This window comes from Seriola dumerili, unplaced genomic scaffold, assembly GCF_002260705.1.
Source record: "Seriola dumerili isolate Sdu_G_001 unplaced genomic scaffold, Sdu_1.0 BDQW01000169.1, whole genome shotgun sequence".
Classification (NCBI taxonomy): Eukaryota; Metazoa; Chordata; class Actinopteri; order Carangiformes; family Carangidae; genus Seriola; species Seriola dumerili.
The window spans coordinates 4,104,448-4,129,181 of NW_019174424.1; the positions used below are offsets into that span (position 1 = coordinate 4,104,448).

The window sequence follows — 24,734 nt, forward strand, 5'->3', positions numbered from 1 at the left end:
TCCGAGCCATTGCCTGCGGTGATTTGGGGGAACATGGGTACAAATTATGAAACAATTTGTTCCAGATGTGCATTAAAAAGGTAAAATTCCTGGTTTGCATTTTTGCATTTTGACTTTGATATTAAATGAGTAGAGGTTTCAGAGTGGATAAGAAATTGCCTGTAATCGTGTTTGCACAACTGGAGTCAAATAATATTTTGCACCTCTGCTTCAAAACACAATGATAATGACGTTTTTGAGAATTAGACAGGGCCAAGGAGGTTGACCGTGACTGATGGGAAATGAGAGGCATGTTGCCAAGACATGAAAAAAAAAAAAAAAAGTGAGAAAAAAGCTATAGAGAATGTGTGGTTATGGTGGTGAGGCAGCAGCAGCAGCAGCAGCAGGAAAGTCTTTGTTTTTTACCATCTGCACTGTTCTTCAGTTCTCGCATTTCTCACTGCAGCGTGGATAAGCAGGCACATGAAAAGACTGTGTACTTGTACATACTTTTTTGTGTGGTTGAGATTTCTGTGCGTGAGAAAGGGGAACGTGATATTCTATACAGTAAGGAGGGCAGGTTCCATCAGTCATGACGCAGAATGAGTGAAGTGGGAACAATAGGAGGAGGGTGCACACACTGTACAGGAGGAGATCCTTGGAACAAAATGTACGTGGAGGGATTTATTAAGGTCAGATATTCTTTTAAAAACACAATAAAAAAAGTTGCACCATTCAGTATAGCATGCCTGACCTCACTGCACTGAAACATACTCGACCACACCACTCAGTCATGCTGTCATGTCAGGTCTGCTTGGAGAGTTTGCCTCTCTGTGGTTATGCTGATGAAGGGGGGGGTAAGGCCTGGGCCTGTAGCGGCTCTCATAGGCCCAGGCAGCGGGATCCTCCGTCTCCTCCAGTAAGTGGAGACATGTGAGACCAGTCAGGCTCCAATTAGGCCCAGACTGTTTCCCAGAAGCGCTGGAGGCCTCCCCCTGCCTCTCGGCCCACCGTGGCGAGAGAAGGGTGCACCCCACGGTGTCCGGACCTGACCTCAGCTGGCATGAGAAGGGCTCTTTCTTGTATGGGCTCATGCAGGCAAAGAATGTTACACACAGACAGGCATGCACACACAGACACTGTCACGCAAGCATAAGTGCAACACACAGCCTGGTGGACATTTTTATGCAAACCAGTTCACAGCTGCGTAGAATTTGCTTTAACAAAGACGATTTATTTTCTCTCGGTTTTAAGCTTTGCATACAATCACCAAGTTTATATAAGAAGGGCGTTGCTTTGAAGTTGATATTTTAGGGTTAAAAGCTATCCATCATGTGAGTCTTAGACAATAACAAGAAAATGAGCTGTCAAGGCCAATTCAGAAAACGGCATCCCATCAGATCTCCTATAACACTACTGTCATGTTTATGCAAGTCCAAAAAGAAAATTACACACAGACAGGCTGGAGCCCTTTGCAGCTCATACTCAGAAATGTTTTTAGATGGTGCAAACTGCAGTGATTTAGGTGCATGTACGCATTGTTGCTTTACTGGAAGAATAAACCCTGCTCAAATCACCTCAGGAATCTCATGCTCTGCCGAGAGACAGTGAATTCATCCTCGGGGCAGGATTTCTGAGAAAGGGAGTTAAAAGAGCAGCCACAACAAAGTCTCTCCCTCCCTTCACCCCAATCCACTATCTCTCCCTCGCTCTCTGCCTTACGCACACTCATATAACCGTGCAAACACCGTCTTTACAGTATATCACAACATCTTTGTTCATAAGCCAGCTGTTGATAGTGAAGGTTATAGCAGTGATAGCGAAAAGCAGTGAAACTTTGGTTTGTGCCCAGCGTGGAGAGTAAAATATTGTCGGGATGTGATTTGCTGATTTAGTTCAAAGTATTTTCCAACAAACGTGCAGTTGTGAAAGTTTGAAAACTGTCTGTGTCAAAAATCTTGCAAAACATTAAATGAAAACTGGCTGGAGCAGAAAATAAAATAAAGTTCTCTGGCCTGCAGTAACTGAATCTTCATCTTAATATTGAAATAGTGAAAAACCTGCTAGCTGTTGTTTGCATGTGAACTGTTGGGTGAATTGATCATTTTTGGCTTGTGTTTGAAATGAGATATGCCTAATAAATGTTCTATCTGAATGCAATTTCCCAATAAACTATTACCGTCTATAACTGCTGCACTTCTTGGCAGGAGGTGTTGTTCACTGGTGACATAGTGACCTTGATATGAGAGTGTTAAGGGAAAAATCAGGCTCTATCACATCTACGATTACAATCCTTCTGCCTGAAACTGAGGCGTACTTGAGTTTATGATTCAGTTATTAAGAGGAAAGGGTCACATGCAGCTTACAAAAAATCTGTAAATGATTTAACCAACAGTCAGTTACTGGCATACTTGGATTACAGCCAAGAATAGATGCAGCCACCTTAAGTCTAATTCTGAGTATTTGTTCCTGAACGTAATCAGGTCAAAGAATTTAATTTGACTGAACAGAATTGAGTTGAGAGATAGATGCAGTCTGTATGCCACATTAATTCGATTTACTGGAAATAGGAATCAACTTTTTCTTTTTCTTGTATACAGTATATTTTGGAAGTGAACTTGCAGAAGAAGAGCTGCAGAAACACTGTGTGAACAACACAGAAGGTTGCTTGTCCCTGTGGGAACATGGTAATGTGGGACTTTTCTGCACATTCATTGAACTGTGGGTGGCTCTAATTCTAGGAAACTCAATTCAGTTTTTTCTTAATACAGTGTGAGAAGAAGCACATTTTTTTTTCCCTGTGAGATTTTTGTGATTTATCTCATGTCTTAAAGTAACATCCTGTGTATTATCTGCAGCTTATTGTGCAGTTTAACAATCACAGGCACACAGCATCGCAGGAATCGCAGATGAGATGTGCTGGATAAGCTGTACAGTGATTTTCTGGAACAGGCAGATTGTTTGTTTACAAGCAGGTTGAAGGTTGGGACAGAGTGCACCCTCCTTCCAAGATTTCTTGCCAAAGAACGGGAATATGAAGGAAAAAGGAGGACATGGTTTGGAGCGACTCCAGTAGAATTTCCTGTCTAGAGGGAGTGCCCAGTGAGAAGGGGGACAAAAGGAAATGCCTTGAGAAGAGAGAGAGGGGCCTGTAGAGCTCTTTTCTGATCTCTGTTCCAGGACCTGTTTACTGCTGAACTCATATTTGTGATTAATCCCTTTGCTATTCTTGGAAAACAATGAAAACCTGCAGCATTTGAGGGTTTAAGTCAAAGTAAAAAGTCCCATTCAGCTCCTCTGTGTGGGGCGTGTAATCAGAATACACATCTGAAATATGTGGAAGAGGCCGTGCAGACAGGAGATCCCTCTGTTAGGCCTCTCGGGAACACTGAACTGCTCTTTTTAGAGGTCACAAACCTGTGTGAGTGTAGGAGTTGAATATTTACAATGCAGGGCCAAAGAGAGAAAAATAGGATTTTTGCAGCCATCTGTCTGAAAACTAAGACAACAAAGGGAGAAATAAAGGAGAAGAAGAAATGATAGATATGATGATGGATACTGACTGATACTGCAGCTGCATTTTCATTAGAAGCTCAAACACAGAAACAAACACTAACAGATGATGAAAGCGTGCTCCTCGCTCTAACCGAACAGGAACACACCTGCACCAGTAACAATAGGCTCTTCAATGACTTCATTGTGTCTGCCATGAGGAGATTTCGTGTAAGGTCATCGAAGTGCCCATTCATACTCTCGTATGGAATCATTCACTGGCTGAGGGAATAGCTCAGATGAAAGCTTTCCTCTGGATGACTGGTGCATTTTGGGTAGTATCCTCAAACATCTGTGACTGACTCAGACCTTTCAGACAATTTGGAGGATAACACGAAGGAAAAGGTGACTTATCAGTGAGCTCTCAAGGTCTGGTGCCTGTGGGGTATAATCCAGGTAAAATCTTCTCTGTCCTCTGCCTGACACATATCACAGGCAGCTATCAGCACTCTGATCTGAACAGCAACCACAAAACCGGTGTGTGAACGCTGCACGTACACACTAAATCTATCCGGAAATGTCAGACTTACTGGCACAGCTCAGGATCAAGTTACTACTACTGTGCTATAGAGGAAGTGTGCGTGTCTTACGTTTGCATGTGTTCATGTGTGCAGATGCATATTGATAACCAGAATATTATTCAATTTGCGTATAAGCACTGTATTCAGGCACAGGCATTTTTGTGTTCCGTGCACAGACTCAACACATATGTATGTTCTGGCTGCACGCTCCCTTACCCCGAGAGCATTCAACAAGGTGTTCTCAGTTAACAGCATCTCTTAGCCAGCCTGCTATTACAGTGCAAACAGATTTATTACCATCTGCACAATGACATCAGCAAGCTATTTCTGAGGTTTGTGGGAATCAAAGTCCATTTTGAAGATCCCGATTATGTCATTGGCTCCCTTTGTCTCCAAGCATTTGATACTGATAAAGTGATGGTGGCGGCAGCGGCAGGCGAGCCGAGATAGACGGGCAGCTTTAGATCAATCATATTATCTGCCATGATGTAGTCTGAATTGGAGGCAGAGGTTGATCGTGATGTGGACACTGGGAACGTGGCAGATGTACATTCTCCAGATGCAGAGGTCATACCACCATCATGGTGGTATGTACTTATTCCAGTCACAAAGTGCAGTGATCAAAGAGGTGCTGATTGTAATCCTGGATGTGAGGGTTTCCTCCAAAGTGTCTAATTTTTGCATGACTCATACTTTGTAAAACATATCAAAGGAACAGTTCAACATTTTGGGAAGTGTGCTTATTTGCTGAGTTGGACAAAAAGATGGATTCCCCTCCCATGTTTGTTCGCTAGATATGAGGCTACCACCAGTTAGCTTAGTGTAGCAGTCAGACAGGAAAGAAGGGGAAACAGCTCAGTCCAAAGGTAACAAAATCAACATGCTAAAAGTCACATACAAAAACGGATATGTGTAAAAATGGTAATTTGTTGTGTTACTGGGGGTTATGTGGCAGACTATTACTAACCCCTGATGAAATGGCAAACCGTTGTTGTTACACATTGGTTTTGTCAGTCAGTGAGCTATGAAGTTGCTGGAAGAGTGCAGGTTTTGTTCCCTTTGACCAGACCCAGGCTAGCTGTTTCTCCCTATTTCCAGTCTTTATGCTAAACTAAGCTTTAGCTGGCTGCTGGTGCAACAAATCCTCCAACTTAAATGACTATATAGGTCGTTTGTCCCTATCCTTTGATACAATACTATTATTGCAGCAGTTAAGGTTGTTGAAAGGCCACGGTTTGGTTTAGGCACAAAAGTTTCTTGTTAAGGTTTAGGAAAAGATTTAGGTTTGGGTTAAGATAAGAACTTTAAGGTTAATGGATCATCATTATCATCATGATTACAATAAGCTCAAGGTTAAGGTTATGGAACAGTGATAGCAAACAAACAGAGGTATACAGTAATTAATTTAGTTTGGGAAGTGGCAGTGGTTGGGGCTGGGGATAGATGGATAGGAGGGGGTTCTACAGAAAAAGAATTAAAAAAAAAAACAGAAGAAATGGATGTGATCTTGTTTTTGGGACTTAGCTCAGAATTCAAGATTGTGAACTATGAATGTGAACTTGTTCATTTTAATCTGTGTGAACTGAATTTGCACAACACTGTCTCTTGCCATATACAGTATACTACATCACCAGACTTCCTCCTTTGCTCCTGTCATAATTACTACGGCCACTAGAGGTTGTCTAACAATAAAACAGATTGTCTCGCGGGCAGTGGCTTCGTATTTACTGTACAAACATGACAGTGGTATCAATCTTCTCATCTTACTCTTGACGAGAAAGTGATGTCCCAACATGTCAAACCATTCCTTCAAAAATAAATCATCATTGTACGCATTAGAACCTCCACAATTAACAAGATTATCTCATACTTATAATTGTCGACCTTTTCAGCCTTTCTCATGTCTATAATCCTCTAAAAATGAATAGCGGGATGTGGTTCACTCACATCAGCTGGCTTAACACTGTATAATGTCAAATATTTGAACTTCAGCTTTCCAGTAAATGTTGAGGTGCCATGTGTTTAGTAACCACATCTAGCACAATGTGGTTCACGGTGGAAAATAATGACACACTGGAATCAAGGATCTGATGACGTTAGTGCCATTTGCGTCTTTCTTTAACTTCTTCCTCAATGTCATGACTGTGCAGTCAAACTGACCGAATCACAGTGTGTGTTTCCTATATCCATTTTCACAAGTTAGCAGTAAATGTCTAAACAGTCATTGCCACACTGTGTCAGCTATTTGTGATTTGGAAAGAAAGGGTTTTGAAATTTCAGTGCAGGTCTCTGAGGGAGTCAGTCCTGTGTTGCTGGTGTCAATAACAGCCCCCCACTGAAACCCCCAGCTCATTGTCATGTGCCTAAAATGTTGGTAACTTTCCCACGTGCTCTTCCAGTTGCAACTTATCACAACAGCACTAAACATTCCTTTTACCGTCTCACTGGCCCATGCCAGGAAAATACAAGCGGAGAGAATAAACCAGGCTGTAGATAATCAGCCAGTGAATGACAACAACTCTGTTGTCACATCAAGGGCTTTTCTTTCCCTCTCATCCCATTAACCTTGAGTGTGGCGTAATGTAAATATTGGAGTAGTGTAGCTGAAAGGTTTGCTGATCATTTTCTGGCAGGGCCAACGTTCAAATAGTGCCAGAGAGGACATCACTTAGCAGCATAATAGGGTGCTGTTAAACAGCTGTTTTGAGATAAAGATGTTTTTAAGATGTGATAATCTATGGATTGGTTACACAAGAAAAATAAAAATAAAATGTTAAAAACACAGGCTGTTTAAAATGAGCTAAGGAGGTCACATACTTAACTAGAATAGTTGTAACTGTCAAATATCTTTGAGGATTATTTTCTGGGTGTGAAAAGTACGAGATAATGGCTTTTAGCTCTTCTCAGTTGATAGCTGTGACAGTGCTGATATTAATGGCCGTAAAAAGACTATGTGGTATGCAGAGAAGAATTCAAACTCATCTGCATGTGCCAGGCATGTAGTGCAATAAGTGAAAACAATCTTATTATAATATAACCTGATGATTTAGATAAAAATAAACATCCATGTATTTCTAGGAAAAAAATAAGTGGTTACATAACAAGTGTTACCTTTTGCATTTTAATATATTTGCAGAATTTAATGGCAAAGTCTGATTCCATATAAGCTTTTGTATCAACATGTTTTTCTTTTTTTTGTGCTCTCACTTCCCATTAAGACACTAAGGGGTAGATGAGAAAATACATAATAACAATAACAAAGCTTTCTTCCCTGTAAATTTACAGTAATGCTTGATGGAGTTACGCAATAAGTGGGAAGACAAGTCTCACAAAGTGTTCCAGACAATTCCTGATATCAATCCACATACCATAAAAGACTACTCTAAAAAAAATTTCTAGTCAAATACTGTACATTTATTTCAAACCAATGCCACACTTTGAGTTTGTGATTTTTTAAAATTTTTTATTCTTTTGAAAAACGAATTGTGAAAAACAGTACTGTCACAAAACAGTACTGGCCTGTTGTTCATTCTCAACTGTGGTGATCACCCATGGCACTTCCCAAAATTCACAGAAACATACAAAGAACAGCATTCACAGCAACACAGTCAGAGAGAAAGAGAGACAGAGAGAGTTACCAGGAAATTATCACTGGATGATTAGTAATGACAAAGTGGTCTTGCTCAACCAAGAAGGAAGTTTTACAGTAATACAGTGATAAACGCTGTATGTTCTTTAGCAGACAAATGGAGGCGTGCAGGTAGAGGCATCAAGTGGCAGCCTCTGTATAGGACTATAGTACAAAGCTAACAGACTCACATTATCTGACATTCCAGTGTATTGGCTGCATATCTCAGTGACAGTTCCACAGGAGTTTTCCTTATTTGAATCACACACTTTGGTTTGCATCTCACAGCAGCAGCACCGTTTCCTCCTTTCTTGTATCATGTAAAGGTTTCAGTAAAAAAAAACAAAAAAAACAAAAAACAAAAAAAGTTTAAACTAATGTTTAGAAAAAAGAAAAAAAAAGACATTGCTGATGTTGTTGACTCAACCTGAATTCAGGGCTCACTATATACAGCTGTGCAAACAATAAGCGGCGCCTTTGTAATTGCCAACACCACAAATAATTTCATGAAATTGGCAAAACACGCAAAGCTTTTAAAAGATCTCCCTGTTCAGTGAATTTCTGCTAAACCAAGCAGCTCCAAAATATTTTGTTGAATAACATTTTTCTGCTTTTCACCCCTCTTTCCAGTCGAAAGGTCCGCTTTTTTCCCCCCTCGTACCCAGCGGGTTTACGGGAACCATGAGCTAGAGTAAATTTCTGAGTCAGTGTGGGAAAACCTGAACAGCTGCCTTTTCCACTAAACAGTGGTTTAGACAAACAAGCTATCGTGCAAGGCCTTGTCTCTTGCGCTAAAATATAGGGAACAATTCATCGACTTTGCATGTGAATTTAAACTCATTCACTTCTAATGACAAGACATTCTAACAGTATTTGTGGGCAAAATACATCCAGTTGAGCCTGGACACACATTTAGAAAAACATAAAAACATGGTCAATAAGGTGTTTTTTTGATTTACTATTTACATTATGTAAATCTACTATAAATGAAAGCACATGCACGCACGGCCTACAGAGCCAAGTCTGTCACTGCCAAGCCTCACACCCTGAGCCTCAGATGTTTGGCTGGAGTCCCACGGTGCGCTACAACAACAGAGCGAAAGCCCCCTCAGTTCCAGGTCAGTTAGTTCGCCTTGCCTGATCAAACATTTGTGGGTTGACCTCTGGGTAAGTACACACTGTCTTTGGTTTGTTTAGTTTATTTTATTTTACTTTATTTTATTACTATCATTACTTTATAAATCTTGATGTCTGGGGACACTTAGGTCCTCCTCCTCACTGCACTTAAAGGTCGGTGTATTCCACTTTATCAAAAGTGCAACTGATGTGGGAATTTACAGTAGACATGCTAAAAAGCAAAGTCAGCATGCTGTAATAATATGCGTAGTGGTTTCCAAGGAAACGTGGTGAGCTAAAACATGTTGCAGGGATTTCGCCCTCCAAGCTTGAGCCAACTTACTGCTCCTCTTCTCTCCATTGATTCCCATTAGGATCCCAGGGGAGACTTTGAATGCTAAATACATGCCTCACAAGGATGACACAATAGATTTTCTGGGAACAAGTGGACTGTTACAAGGCTATCCCAGTGATTTCCCTTCCCCCCTTATCCTAATGATGGCCTGAATCAGACAACACCTGACTCACCTCTGTGGACACAGCTGGCTTTTACCAAAGGCCATCCGGCTCTGTGGCGTCAATTTGTTTCCCACAAGCCCCTCCTTCTGTCCAGTTCCCAGCTGAGCTCTGGTAAAACTAACACCAAAACAGATGCCGAGTATCTTTTTAAGCACTGAACTGATCTGTTTTTCTTTTTTTATTCTCATTTTTAGGTTTTCAATTACAGGCAACAGCAATTGTAAAACTCTGACTGTTACTGATGAGTAAAATCAATGAGTTGTTTAAAGGAAGGCAAAGTCTGACATGACACCATAGCCTGGTGTTAATCTACAACACAATAACTACCTGAGGCTTGTGGTGGTCATAGCTGAGTCAGCAGGGAGGGCGCTGATGTGGACTGTCTGAGCAGTCTATCAGTCACACGCATGTTACCAAAGATTTGACTGTCTTTACATGACGATCTGAAGTCACACTTCCTGTAGACAGCCATACGCTGATGTAGAAATTGTTAAAGTGATGATAAAGAAAGTCTCACTAGAGGGAGTAGGAGGTAGCGTCACCACAGGGGAAAAATGTACTTTTTGTAATCATATTGTTGACACTCAACACTGGACTATTCTATTGGAGTGTTACAGGGTCTAAGATAAGGCTAAACACAATTATTATTTAATTTTCCTTTTAGATCTTCTGCTTGTATGATAAATAAATGGATTATAACTCACTATAGCAGATATAAGGACATTCAAGTTTCTATCAAAATACAGTATTTTACTATATTGTCATTCATGTTTAGGTGCTGATCCGTCAATGTGGGCTCTGTAGCTGTAAATCCAAGACACAATTTAAAAAACTACTAATTATATTAGTAAAACATTATAGTATGCATTTTAATGTTTAATGAGGTGTATTTGAAGAGCAAACTTTTAGATCTTAGTGTAATAATAGATTTTGGGAACTTTACAGCAATCATTAAAATATTCTCATGAGCACTGCAAGGAACACATATAAATAATAACCTGTTGCCCCGGGATACCAGCTGCTGTTGTTGGGAAATAATGGTCTTGATGAAGTTACCCAAGATCTGGCGCCCTCTAAGGGAACTGGTACTCAGTGTTTGTGAGACACTGTTGCTGTGAATTTCTCAGAAACTGATTACACAAACCGCTTCAGCTAAGACTGAATGATTACCTCACACTTGACGCTAACAAGGAACCTTTACCAAAAAATAAGATTGAAATGATATGTTTTTGAAATTCTTCAGCTGGTTCTAAAAATCTGAAAAAAAAATAATGAAAAAGTGTTTACAAAACACTAAAGAGAAAAAAACTAGGTTACTAGAGGTAAATAAGTATTGCTTGGAATTCCTCACTAACTTCATTTAGGAGGAGCAGTAGGGGGAGGGCACTTCGCATGGCAGGAATAAATACATTCTTCCTGTCCGCCAAGAGAGGCTTTACTGGAAAGAGGGGGGCGGAGTCTCCTCTCAGTTATAGGGCTCGAATCCTCTGCACTTCTTCCACTTAAAACCCTGAGCTCAGTGGGGAAGCTTACAGACTGTAACAGACCGAGAGAACTGCTTTACAAGTCTGGTCAAACTTTAAAACATTTCAACCCTCAGACAACAGGATAACTTTAAACAACCTTCTATCCAGCGTTTGGATTTATTTGAAAAGAGCGAGTCTGGAGAAACATTGAAGGTAAGAATCTTTGTGTGTGTGTGTGTGTTTGTGTGTGTGTGTGTCACATAATTATTATCTGAGTCTAACAAAGATTCAAAAGTGAATAAAAATGTCTTGGGCTTTTATCTAAGTGAGTTAGTTTGTTTAGTAAAGCCGGTTACTGCATGTAAATTGCGCAATCAGGATTACGCCGTTTTTACTGGAACTGACCGTGGTGCCTGGGTCCCGAGGGCAGATTACACACACACAAAAAAGTTTCCCCGAAATAGCTAGAAGTTAATCTAAGTTAACACATTGTGAAAACCAACATTCTTCTCCAACAGAGGAGAGGAGTCATACAAGCTGGGTGGTTGTTCTTTGGTTTTTAGATGACAATTTAAAAAAAAAAAAAAAAAAAAAAAAAAACTGCTGGCGCTGTGAGACAATCTCCCACACATCACCAGAGATGTTTAAAGGCATGATGCACACAACCTCCACATCTGGAAAACTAGTTTCCAGTGGAGCTGCAGCAGTTGAAGAGTATTACATGAATAAAACAGATCTGGGATATTATGTCAGTGTGTACTTAAACTTTTAAACAGAATTGTATTTACTGGTTAATCTTTTCCACACTGAGCTCTAACTCACTCATATCTTTTTTTTCTCCTCAGGTGTTTTATTTCCAGAGAGCTGACCTCTTCATGCCCTCCCAGACATCCTTCTGAACCTCTGTTTAACTCCACCTCTTCTTCTCTCCTCTGTGTGGCGCCCGGTGCTCCCCAGGCTACTTAGAGAGCGGGCACAGCGCCATGGTAACTCACAGCAAGTTTGACTCCGCAATGAGCAGCAGCCTCTTGGACTCCAACATGCGGCTGCCTTACCGTTACAAGACTTTCACCTCCAAGACGCAGTACCAGATGATCCTCACCACGCTCCAAAAGCTCCAGGAGAGTGGCTTCTACTGGGGTGCCATCACTGGGAAGGAGGCCAATGCCATGCTGGCAGCCGAGACCACCGGCACCTTCCTCATTCGGGACAGCTCCGACAACCGTCACCTGTTCACCCTCAGTGTCAAGACGGCGTCAGGCACCAAGAATCTGCGGATCCAGTGCGATACTGCGTCTTTTTACCTGCAAACAGACCCTAAGAACATTCAGTCCGTTCCCCACTTCGACTGCGTCCTGAAGCTGGTGCATTACTACATGCCACAGAGCAAGGGGAACACTCGCAGTGGGAATATGTACTACATTTACTCTGGAGGAGAGAAAATCCCCCTGGAGCTCATCAAACCTCTCTCCTGCAGCTTGTCCACCTTGCAGCACCTGTGCAGGAAAACAGTCAACGGGCATTTGGACATTTCCTCTAAAAGAGATCAGCTTCCTCATCCTCTTAAGGAGTTCCTCCAGGAGTATGATGCTCCTATCTAGAGGTGTTGGACTAATGCTCTTGAAGGAGCAGAGACTTAAATGTGTAATGAAGACAGTGGATGGTTTTGGTACAACTACATGTGTTTTGTCGGAGGAGGAATGATTAAGCAGAGACCAAGAGAGTCAAGCCCAGGACTGAGCTTGTGAAAAGGAGCCGTTTTGTTCTGACAAGATGTGCCTACTTCTCAGAGAAAAGTGAGCTTGCGTCCACATTTCAGGAAAGAGACACTGGATTGATGAGGACTAACCCACAAAGAGGGCCAAGAGAAATAGCTCTGCTGTAGTCTGGTGGTATGAAAGAGAGATAACCCCTGTCGTCCTCCTCCGTCTCAGTGATGACGTACAACTTACTGAAAACTGAAGTGAGGCTCACAGTCAGCTGTCTGCACTCTGATGACACACAGGTTCCCTCTGCTGCTGCTAACCAATGTGCTGCGAGGCTGTCGAGCTCACGCACATCAGCCTCAGAAAATCATCTACCCATTAAAGCTGGACTGGCTTTATTTTGATCAGACTGGCTTTTTTGTTTCTGCTGACATTGGATGATAATCTTGTACAGATTAGACATGTCCGTTCAGCGATCAAGCATCTCTGACCAAGTGTACGCTGGAGATTCACAGACAATGGAAACTGTGCCAGCCATGATGGGAAAGGGCTGAACTTTTTTTTTTTTTTTTTTTTAATCTGAATCTATTTTAAGACCATAAAATGTGGAAAGAGGATATGTTTCTGATATTCTGTTCAGAGGAAGGGTTTATGCCAAACTTGCCTGAACTAGACAACAGTTTGTTGGAACACCAACATGACTGAATCCTACAGGATCTTAATTTAGAGAACAGTACCACTGCTGTGAGTCAGAAGTTTGTATGGCATCAGTGGTGAGGAAGTATGTACCATAAGATGTGGTACTGTCTGTGGCGCAACACAGGATCACCACTGCTTGCAAATGAATGTATTAAAACATGGTATCTTTCCTTTCCTAATAAGGAAAAGAGTCAAAATGTGTCCTTTCCTTAAAACAATGTTTACATGAGTGAAGATGAAATGGTAAACCTGTCATTGTGCTGTCTTTTGTAAAGATGTACCTTTGCCAGCCAAACCACTGGCTGTGGATGCTTGAAGATATTTGAGAAGTTTGACGAAGCAAGCAGACTGATACAACTTTGCACTTATTTATATTTGTAAGAACATTTCGTTAATTTATAATAAAGATCACTATTTTTCTATGAAATGAGATCTCATTGATTGATTTGCTTCTTGATGACTTTGTTCTTTTGGGGATTTACTTCACTCATAGTGAAACAGACCACAAGCTCACTTAAAGATTACTAAGCACCAGCTCCTGCTTTGAACCCAGATGGGTAACCACTGCTCTACGTATCGCTGCATTTTTAAAGATACACTAAACACAAACATGCTTCAGTATTTTATCAGTTTCTTATCATATAGCAAGAGCTTTGAAGTTTCTCCTTTAATGGGTAGTTTCTTAGAAGACACTACAAGCTTAATTTCATCTTATTCTTCCTCTTACAAAGAAGTTGAGAAGCTGCTTTAGACAAAATACACCAGAACTGTGAAATAACAAACCAGTCTTCTAGAGAAGTGCAAGGAGACTCCTTTGTTCTGGTGTGACACATTGGATTGTGGGTGTAAGCGTGACCTAACATGTTTTCACATGCAGATAAATAATGATGCAGCAGTCTGCAAGAATGGCATACGAATTCTCAGAAATGCTCTCCACCCTGTACACAAATATGCACTCAGGTAAAAGTATGCCAACCGGTCTATTTCAGTACACAGGAATTCGAAGACATGATGTATTCACTCGGTGCACGTGGTGCAACCCTATCCAGTAATCAAGTAGAGTGCTGCCAGGTCTCTGGAACAATGTGATCATAAGTTTAACAACAATGGGTCCTACATGTGTTCTGTTTACCTGCACGCCAGGCTCTGAGACAACAGTCAGACTTCAACCAAAACAGCAATACTACACTACACAACTGGCTTTTATCAGGAATCAGTTCCCCTCCAACTGGCTGCACAATGAGTCACATCAATTTTCTCCTGCAGCATGAATTATTGTTTAGGGATTATTTTTAGTACAAGACATCCTGTGTTCCTTGGCTGTCTGTCCTTTGAAAAAGTGGCCTGGTTCCCAGCTGTATACCTGCGTGAGAAAGGGTTTGAGTGCTTTTTTGTATTCACCGTGAAATCTGGAAAAACCTTCCAAAAGTTTTCTTTTGCTAAAGCTTTTTTTTTTTTTTTTTTTTTTTTGTTTTTAGCAGTAATTAATTCATTTAACTTTGGGAGTCCTGGAGAGGACCAAAAAAAAATCTATATTTGTTCATGCATCAGTCATATAACATATAAAACATGTTTTCCTTTGGTGTAATAACAACACTTTCATCAAATGTGCAAGCCTAGGTTGGTCAATACTTTTCTACATATTATGTTTCAATAAGGATAAAAGAAAAAAAAGAGACATTTGAAATTTGAAAATTTTGCAGTTATTATAATTTTTACACATCCATCTGTGGGGTCTGTGGGATGCCAAACAATGAGGAATAAAAGCAGATAAAGGAAGGAAAAACGCAAGGGTTAAACAATTCTCGATTTAATGGTTATGATTTCTATAATAAACGTTCCCCAGATGTACTGTAGCTTCCTCATTGCAAAGCCCTGTGAAAGCACGGATCACCTCATGTTTACTGCACAGTAACATTAAAAGAGACTACAGCCAGGAACACATGAACATTTACTGCAAACTGTTTAAATGATGGATAAACAGGAATCTGCAATAACCTTCATATTACGGGAAGGCGCTCCAGCTCTACCTGCTTCCACAGCACTTAGCTGTTTGCTTTCAGCCAATGGGGCTCAGGGCAGAGGCTTCAATAAGATAAAGGGCCTCTGAGGTGATTTGCACTCTGTGAGTGGTTCAGAACAATGTTGTTTTTTCCAGAAATGTGTTGATATGAAATACGTATTCTATTAAAATACACATTCATAAATGTCATTTGCGTCACAAGGAGTGCCACAAGACTGTTTGGGAAAGTCTTTGCTTTCTCAGTGAAATATAAAACATTCCAGAAAAGCACAGTAGTCCTTTAATTACTCAGAACTGAACAATCGGAGGATCTGGATAACAACATGAATCATTTTTCTGGCTTAATTCATTTTGAGGAGGTCAGTACAGGATGTAGCTGAGAGTATTAAATACACCCTTTGTGTGTGATAATACCAAATAAGTCCAGGCTGCTGCAAAATTGCTGAGCATAAAAATATCATCCCATCATTCCTGTTTGCTAGTAAGCCTGAGGTCCATGTACACAAGTGAAAGAGGTGCAGGTAGATGGGGAAGCACAAGAAATAAAATGATGTATACTATTCTGTATATATGGGAAGTGTTTTATGTGATTGTGTACACTCTGCGCAGGGTTTATGTGAAGTGTACATTTTGCTCGATAAAATTAAGCCTTTTGAGCATGTGTCACTGCTCTGTGTTGCTTTACCTGGTAGCCTATTTAATTAGAAGTCTAAAGAAGGCATTTACATAGGAAACTCAAACACCTTTAAGGCCTAATTGATGGCTGAAAACAGACTGACCTTCAGTGTTGCTCAGGAGAAATTCTCTGGTAGTCTCTGATCATGTGATTCTAGAGAACTGTCATTATAGTGCAACACTCCCCTCCCCCCTCCCTCCCACAAGCCACTCACTGTGTCTAAATCTGAAACCATTACAGCTCCCACATCAGGTTTTTCTGAGGAAGAGCCAGCATGTTCTCCATAGCTGTACTCAAACCTGCCTCACAGTTTACACAAAGAACTCATAGGTACACTTATTTAGAGACTTTATGTTTGATACAAATACCATGCAGTGTGTAATATTTTGGGGACTGTACATAAATTTGCAACTTCAGGTACTTCTTGTAACACACTGTATTGCTAGCATTGCTTAGAATTGAAGCTGTATCATGTCATTTAGGTAACTTTGTAAAATTTAATTGTCAAAAATGAAAGCTTTTCAGCCACAATGTGCAAAATACAGTTCTTATGCTTCATGTAACCTGAAAAATGATGGCTTTGTTATTCAAATTACTGCTTGTCTACTTACTTATCTGCCCGGAATGGAGACTGTTCTTTTTAAATGTGTAATAGCAATCTTTTTTAATATGACACACGAGATATTACCTTAACATTGTGTTGGAATTCCACTGCAGTAAAGTGCAGTAAAATGGTTGTATAAAAATTAGATAATGGGTTTATCTGATTTGTCCTTGAGCATAATGTCCCAGTATTCAGCCATAGTGACATATTATGGCACAGTGAAGTGCCTAATATGATGCTGGATTCATGATAAATACAACCTGCTGACTGGGAAAATCCATTCACGTCAGTCTCTCAGAAATAATTACAAGTAGGATGTGGGATTTTGTGGAGGTCCCCTTACAAGATGGATAATCTGTAATCTGTTGAAATCACTGATAACAAGCAGTCAGATATAAGATTTCTTGAAACTAGGACCACAAAGAACTGTCTGACCGGAGAAGTAAAGCATCAAGCATTTTTAACTTGATGAAAATTCAGAAATTCACAAAACATCAACCAGTCCCACTAGATTTTAAGTATCTGATATAAGATTAAACCACTTACTTAATTTTATAATCTCATTCATCCACATTTTACAATGTTACACAAATTGTCTATAAAGTGATAGAGAGCTCATAGGAAATGGACTTTGGCCATGTGTTCATGAGAAACTGGGGTTAAAAATAACCCAAACAAAGACAGAAGTAGAATAGAATAGAATAGAATAGAATAGAATAGAATAGAATAGAATAGAATAGAGTAGAATAGAATAGAATGGAATTGAATAGAATATCTTTGTTGTCATTATAGTGATGCACTACATCAGAGTTCTTAAGAAGAAAATATACAATCATTATAAATTCAAGGAGTATACAGATATAAATAAAAGAGTGCGAGTAATATAGAACTGTATATGCAAAAACTGACACACACACACACACACACACACACACACACCCATTTTGCCTATATAGCACCACATGAATCAACAGAAGTTGCCTCAGGGCACTTTTCATACAGAGCAAATTGAGGCCATACTCCTTTCAGTCAGCTTTTCTTATTGTTGTATGTCAAAATGTCTTTTTTGAAAAAGGCCCATCACGGTGTCGTCATTACTTTTCCACTGAGAGAGATACAGTAAGCACCACATTTTACACAAACTAAGTTTCCTGCACTGCAGGGCTTAGCTTTTAGTATTAGCACGTGGTACAGCTAATGTCTAAGTATTAGCACCAGAAATGATTGCTGTCAGCACTGAATCAAAGCTGCAAAGTTTCTCCTTCAAAGTATCACTAAGACTTAAAGTGATACAATGAAGTTTTACATGGGGTTACTGGTAGTTCCCTAAAGAGGGGAACTACCATTTAGGGAACTACTGCTATGTTGTTTAGTGATTCTTCCAACTTAAAGTATCGATTGGACCTTTGCAAGAAATGAGGAAGGTCACAGAAGCTAAAGCAGTTTGTTGCTGTAAAGGGGAAGCAGGATTGTTTAATTTTCAGGTAATCTTCTGAAATGTCACTCTTAGATTCAGATTTTGTTCACAAGCAAGATAAACTTTTTTGGTTGTCTCACAAGTGTGCAATGTATTCTAAGTTAAAATACTGTAAGCATTTATTGTCATGCTGAATTCATTTTTTACAGTGGCAAAAGTAACTTAAGGCTCATTGACCAATGAAAGCTGCCATAAGTTGCATATGATACTCCTACTGTGCAACAGGGCAGGCCTGTTTGTGTCTGTGCCTACTCATTTTGCCTAATTTGCCCACTTTGAACTCAGCACGTGCGTATACAGTAAGCTGACGTCCCTATTGGAGCTCTTGAGCGCATGGTGAATAAACAGTGAAAGCCCAATTCCCACTCATCTTTCCAGTCTCTCAGTCTGTTTACAATTCCACAACTGCTGGTCGCCATGGAGCTAATGTCAATGAGCTCCAGATGCCAGTTATCTTAGCCAACCAGGGAGAAGCTTTGAGTCATCACAGCCCGCAAGTCCCTCCCTCCAAGACTCTTCTCCCGGCATGCCCCTCCTGTTCCTCCTCCAGGCCTTCAGATTTACTGTAAGCACTCCACTACCCTGTGCTATACTCCACTTCTGGCTATCATTCTATAAATCTGCATCTTCGAACCTGGATCCTCTGCCATTTCAGCAGCTCTGTGCAGGGGGGTGGGGTTTCCAAGAAGAGAAAAGAAAAAGCAGATGAAGTAGGAATATGAGCGAATACGACAAAATTAGACTTTTACGCCATTGTCACTGACAGGATTGTGCACAAGTACTTTCTGGCAGCTCTCAAAATGAACTTGGCTATTTTAGTCTTATCACACGTTAAGCAGATCCCAGATTCCAAGGAAAATGTATACAAAGGACATAACTATTGATATTCAGATTGCACAAGACGTCTCCTGCACAAGGCCCACTTTTCCACGCATTAATTTGAATTATAGCATCTTTCAGTAACTGTGGTTGCACTATACTGCCAACTTCTGATGTCCCTGCTTCATGTCAAATTCACAAGGAGTGTGATATACACTCCTTGGCCACTTTATTAGGTACAACCGTACAACCTAATACAATTCAGTGCAACATCTCCACCACACATTCTTCCGCTACAAAGCTTATAATGACCAGTTTTTACTTAAATGTCCCAAGAGGTGTTAATTCAACTCTTTATTAGTGTGTTGGACTGGACAATATTATATTCTACATATATATCAACACCACTGCAAACTACAACCTGAAAATGAACATTATTATCTTTCTAAAGGGAGAATTTATGGTTGAGCTGTTGTATTGGATCACATTAGATTTTGCAGGTGTATCCAATAAGGTGTTGTTACCTTTTCAGCTGTGGTAATTTAGTGCTTTTACATAAGTTTTCAGTTGAGCGTGGAATTATGTAGAGATGTTTTGAATCATTTGAGTATTACTCCTACTATAGCTCCTGTTGTAGTATGAAAACCTACCTACACTTTTACTGGAAACCAACCATACAAGTACCAAAAGGCCACTTAGAAATATTTACATTTCCTTGGTAATGTGATCCATGTTGTACAATTTGTCATTCTGTAGTAAAAATGCTACTTTGAGTCATACAGGAACCAGAATTAGGCCATGTCACAGTGTGGTTCCACACACCTACACAGTGAGCTAACAATAGTCGGCAGGTGATAGATACAGTACATTTATATAAACCATTAATTGTGCTAGTTCACAGGTGCAAAAGTGAACTGGAAAAAGAGTGGTGTGTCTTTGAACCAGATAAAGCTGTTTGGGTGCTCCACTCATGAAATTACTGAAATCCTGCTGGTGCAGGTAAGTCATTGATAGTTTTTCTTTCTTTTCTGCATTTACTGAAACCAGTCGGAGTGATTTCAACTGTCAATCAGGTACTGAATGTAAACAAATGCCAGCTGAAGAGAAATCCCTAACAGTCCTCCCGCACTGCTGGGAAACACCCTCTGAGTCACCGCTGCAAAAGAGTAGGCTGCACAAGATAGTTCAATGCACTGTGCTAACACAGCCTTCATTACGCAGGGCACCCATACTCATGTAATCAGCAGTCAAACGACGCCGAAGGCATAGTGTACAATGGAAAAAAAAAGTGGCAACACCTTTAACAAGCCTATTGCCGCGCAGCCCTCTGATGATGCCCTGACTCACTTCCTGATCATCTTGTCTGAGTGGGAAGCACTTGTACAATCAACATTTGTTCACTATCTTTGGTTATCATACGCTCAAACTAATAAGCAGAAAATACAGATGCTGTACGCTGCAGAGATACTTTGCTCTCTGGTGTAGCCTGTGCTGTTGTGAAAAATATATACGTATGTGTTTTGATACACACGTCACTTTGTCCTGAAAACAGTGTCTGTTGACAAAAGAAGCTGAACAGTTTGTTTTATAAATAATCTATATATCACCAGGACAGTTTTCAGCTTGTATTGGGCTATTATATAACAACACTATGTATGTGTGTGTGTGTGTGTGTGTGTGTGTGTGTGTGTGTGTGTGTGTGTGTGTGTGTAATCTTTTATTTCACCAAGGTGTGTCTCTGTCACATCAGGACACCTGATTAGGTTTGTGCTGTGACATAATTGGGAAATGCAGCACTTTTACGCAAAGACTCTCCCCATTCATTGTGGAGCACAGGTTGTCATCACCATGGGAACCAAATAATACAGTATTTGTGCGTGAACATTATACTTTATGCAATCTGTGTGTAGACACGTATCAAGAGGCAGTATGCATGTTGTTCAGGGTACATGCTGCTCACATTAATCACAAGTGGGAATTGGCTGTGATAACAGTGGTTCTATAATGTTTAATTATTACTATTATTTATTACTTTATATTTGCATCATATTATTTTTACTCAGCATTAATTCAGCAAATAAAACATTGTTTATACCAAACATATTACATCAGTACCAGAAAACTTGGATATTAAAGCAACAAATATACACAAACTTCCTCTTCTTGCGAAACCATCCAGTTTTGCAAGAAGAGCCAAATACTTTTTCCCCAGAAGTACTCAAGTACTCAAAATTCCAGGGATTTCCTCTTAGCTCTTCTTGGGTATCAGTTCAGTTGTCAAGCTTTAAAAGCAATTTTAGATCATGTGGTGTGTAGAGGTAACAACTGTGTTTACAAAGTAGGTCTACCACCCACGCCACCCAAAAGGAGAAATCTACAGCTGTCTGGCTGTGGTGTACCGTATCAAACAGAAAGTAACAGCTGGCAGATAAACAGGCGTGACACAGGGGTGTGACTAGTAGTTCCTCAGAAATTTCCTCTGAATTAGACTTTCTATAGATGGCGTTATGGCACGTAAAAAAGATGAACAGATAAGTTTATCAGCTCTGTGTTCTTTGTCACTATCAGTCTGTGTAGATGTGTTGTGCCGATCAGTGTGTTCAGATATGCTATTTGTGAGGCTCTTTAAAGTCAATGACGCATGACATTCACAAACACATTTACTTCGTTCCATCAGTCTTTTAAACCCAATGCACAATCCACAGTACATATAAAATAATGTTTACAAGAGATACATTCAATAATGATAAGGAGAGTAAACAATGGTGTGCATGTCAACATATCATTGTTAGTGTTTTTCAGTGTGGTGATAAGTTATATTGTTTTTACATGAAAAGACCAAAACCAACAATGAATTTAAGCCACAAAAAGCCAGAGACTGATATAACCTATACCGCTGTGCCATAGAGCTCCATTGCTGTCCAAACACTATTAAAAACTGGACTGGGTGGCATGTTCCTTCATTATGATGAACATGGGAACTATAGTTTATTATCTATTTAGTATATTTTTGTGACAAACGAAGATTTACATCTTCAGTAGGAAACGATGAGAGTCACATTCAGGCTGGGAAACTATTGGCATTTATTGAAATAGATTGTTGGTTCTGGTCTTTTCATGGCATTAGTTGAAATTAAGAAGAATATTGAAGCAACGGCCTGTAATATGCAAAGTTGATCTTATTTGCCTTTGGCAATCAGAATTCAACTAAAGTCTGTTGTTTGTTCTTTGTTTGTTCTTTATTTCTTCAACAATTCCAATTCTATTTGCCAGCTGTAGCTATCCTGACTTTCATCAGATGAAACAAAACAGAGGTTTTGCAAAGAATAGGGGTGAGCTGCATTTCCTTGGAAGCCATGTGGCAGATGCCTGAAGGCACTGATCCAACTGAACATCTTCATACTCCTAGCACTCAATGGGACTAGTTAGCACCACCTCTTTATGCAGCATGTCCTCACTTTAAAGCAACAGCCGTGAGTCATGTCCATGGGTATAACTATGTATTAGATTAGATTCCATGTGAACTTTTTACTTCCTGCACAATGAGGTTGTTATCAGGTGCATGATACTTTATATACTTCTTCTCTGCAAGTGGCAATAATAAACATGTGAGTGATTGTCCAATATCAAAGTGTTCCTGTTAAAAGTATCTCCCGCTTCACGATAATTGCCTTAACAGTTAGTGTCATTTAAAGTAAAGCAAACCAGCTTGGATTAAAAACAGAAGTAAATAGAGTTAAGTACAACAATATGAATGCACTGTCAAGCTCATTCACTTATTTTTCATGCACATAGGGAACCTTATTATGCCCTTGCTTTTGGCAGCTATCTGATGTTTCACCTTTATGCAAAAGGTAAACCTTCTAAATCAGGTTAAAGGAGTAATCTGCCAATTTAGCATTGCATTTCCATAACAGTCAGACTTGCAAGGTATCAAAGTATCAAGGCAACCTCTCTCTTACTCCTGAGGTTTTTTTCATTTTCAAACCTGCAGTCTTCAGTCCCAGCCAGCATCAAATCAGACCTCCTGCAGCTCCTTATGGAGCCACAAAAGGTCACACACATTTTTTCCACACGTGCAGGAGTACTCCACTGTAAACAGACTTTGATGTGTTAAACCAGTATAGTTCAGATTAAGACAAACCCAATAAACAGACTTCTACTGAAACTGGATGTGGTGCTGGCATTTATGTGAACACAGATGTTACTGTGTGCTGTTTTCTGCCGTTCCACAAGTCAGCTTGGCTCTCAGGGGAAAGACAGAGTTTCTTTTTGATTGGCCAGTGTGGAACGTGCAATGTGACCAAACACTGGAATTCAGTCATTTGAAAGATAGAGACAGAGAGAGAGAGAGAGAGGGAGAGAGAGAGAAATAGATCCAAAGCCACATTTTTGGATCATGTGTGGATCATAAGCCAGTAGCAGAAGCTTTACTGGAAAGCCTCTGATAATGTGACATCTAGCTGAGCCATTCAATACATCAAGTCACGTACTCAGTATACTATGACAACTGTTTGTATGTATGTGTGTGTGTGTGTGTGTGTGAGTGTGTGTGTCTGTGTCTATGTGTGTGTGTGACCAAACTGCTGGATGCCATGAATTTACATGCGAGTTTGAGGGTTAGGATTGAGGTGTAAAAGTCAAAGAGATAAAGAGAGAACTTGCCCATATGTGTCTACAATATTTCTATATTGTATTTACACTGTGCGTAAGTAAACTAAGTATGCACATTAGGCAACTATGTTTTGATAAGAGAACAAAAAGCTGAACCCAGAGCTTAGTCAGATGGTGTGAACAGAAGACTTTTCCTGTAGCAGAGGTCATCAGGTGACCAGAAATGACATTGAATATCCTCGAGGAGTGCCGGGATGGTGCGTCACCAAACAATGATAAAATCTATGATAGTAAATCTATGATAATAATACACCAGAATTCATTTATTAAGCAGCTTAAATATTTGTCTTTTAAAAGTGGTTGAAGAGAATTTAAAGTTGCATAAAATGGAGCCATTTAAGTAAAGAACCTAAAAAGTGCTTGAGTAAATGTACTTTGTTACTTTGATGTATGTTGTATGTACAGTATGTTATATCTGGACTTGCATGAAAAAGTACATCTTACATTGTAAATAGAATGGTGCATGAGTGAGTCCTAAAACCTGGAAATAAGTTAATCATTTTTGCACCTCTGGTTCCCACATACCGAAGTCTCTGGGTTTTTGGTTAGATGCCTGAAATAAGGTCTGGTGTTAACACAAGCTGAAGATATTTTTTTAATTCTACAACATAAAATAGTAAATAGTAAATACCTCACTCCCACTTTTTAAGCTTTTATTTGTGAGACTACAGAGGTTGTCAGAGACATTTAACATCATGACACTGAACACAAAAAACGATCTACTCACCACTGTGCTTTTACAGTCTTGTTGTGTTTATATTTGCATTCTTGCAAACTATAACTAACTTTATAAGAGGAAAAGCTTTTGTAGAAGAGGTAAAAACACTAAACAAAATTACAAGTTGGAAGTTCAGTGGTGCTGACACTGAAGTCATGCAACCATGGTGTAGTTCGTTTATAGTCTAACATTACCTTTTTACCTTTTATCTTCAAAAATCAGAAAAGTGGTGTTCATTTGTTTTGTGCTGAACATAACGTGTAAATATTATAAACTTGTTAAGGGTACCAGGGTAATGCTAACTTTCAGGTTGGCCTACAAAAACACATCATCCCTGCAGCACTGTATAAGGCTCATAAGGATGTTTTATGCAAGAAATAATACTAGACAAGTTGCAAGTTCCAGGATTGTAATGAATGATGTGGCGGCTAAGAACCACCCGACGCAAAAATGGTATGTATGTCTGGATTCATTCAACAATCAAACACATTTGAAATCAAATTTGTGTGGATCTTACTGAAGAGTAATTTGAAATCTTATTTCATTGGTTTCACAAA

At 39.8% G+C, this 24,734-nt stretch overlaps 1 protein-coding gene across 1 annotated transcript; it reads left to right on the forward strand.

Moving 5' to 3' along the window:
* The first annotated feature begins 10,802 nt into the window (after window positions 1-10,802).
* Window positions 10,803-13,613, forward strand: LOC111227252 (suppressor of cytokine signaling 3-like). The gene is made up of 2 exons (XM_022752686.1): window positions 10,803-10,994; window positions 11,627-13,613. Exon 2 carries the CDS (start codon window positions 11,765-11,767, stop codon window positions 12,380-12,382), a length of 618 nt encoding a protein of 205 aa, XP_022608407.1. The 5' UTR covers window positions 10,803-10,994; window positions 11,627-11,764; the 3' UTR covers window positions 12,383-13,613.
* The last annotated feature ends 11,121 nt before the right edge of the window (window positions 13,614-24,734 follow it).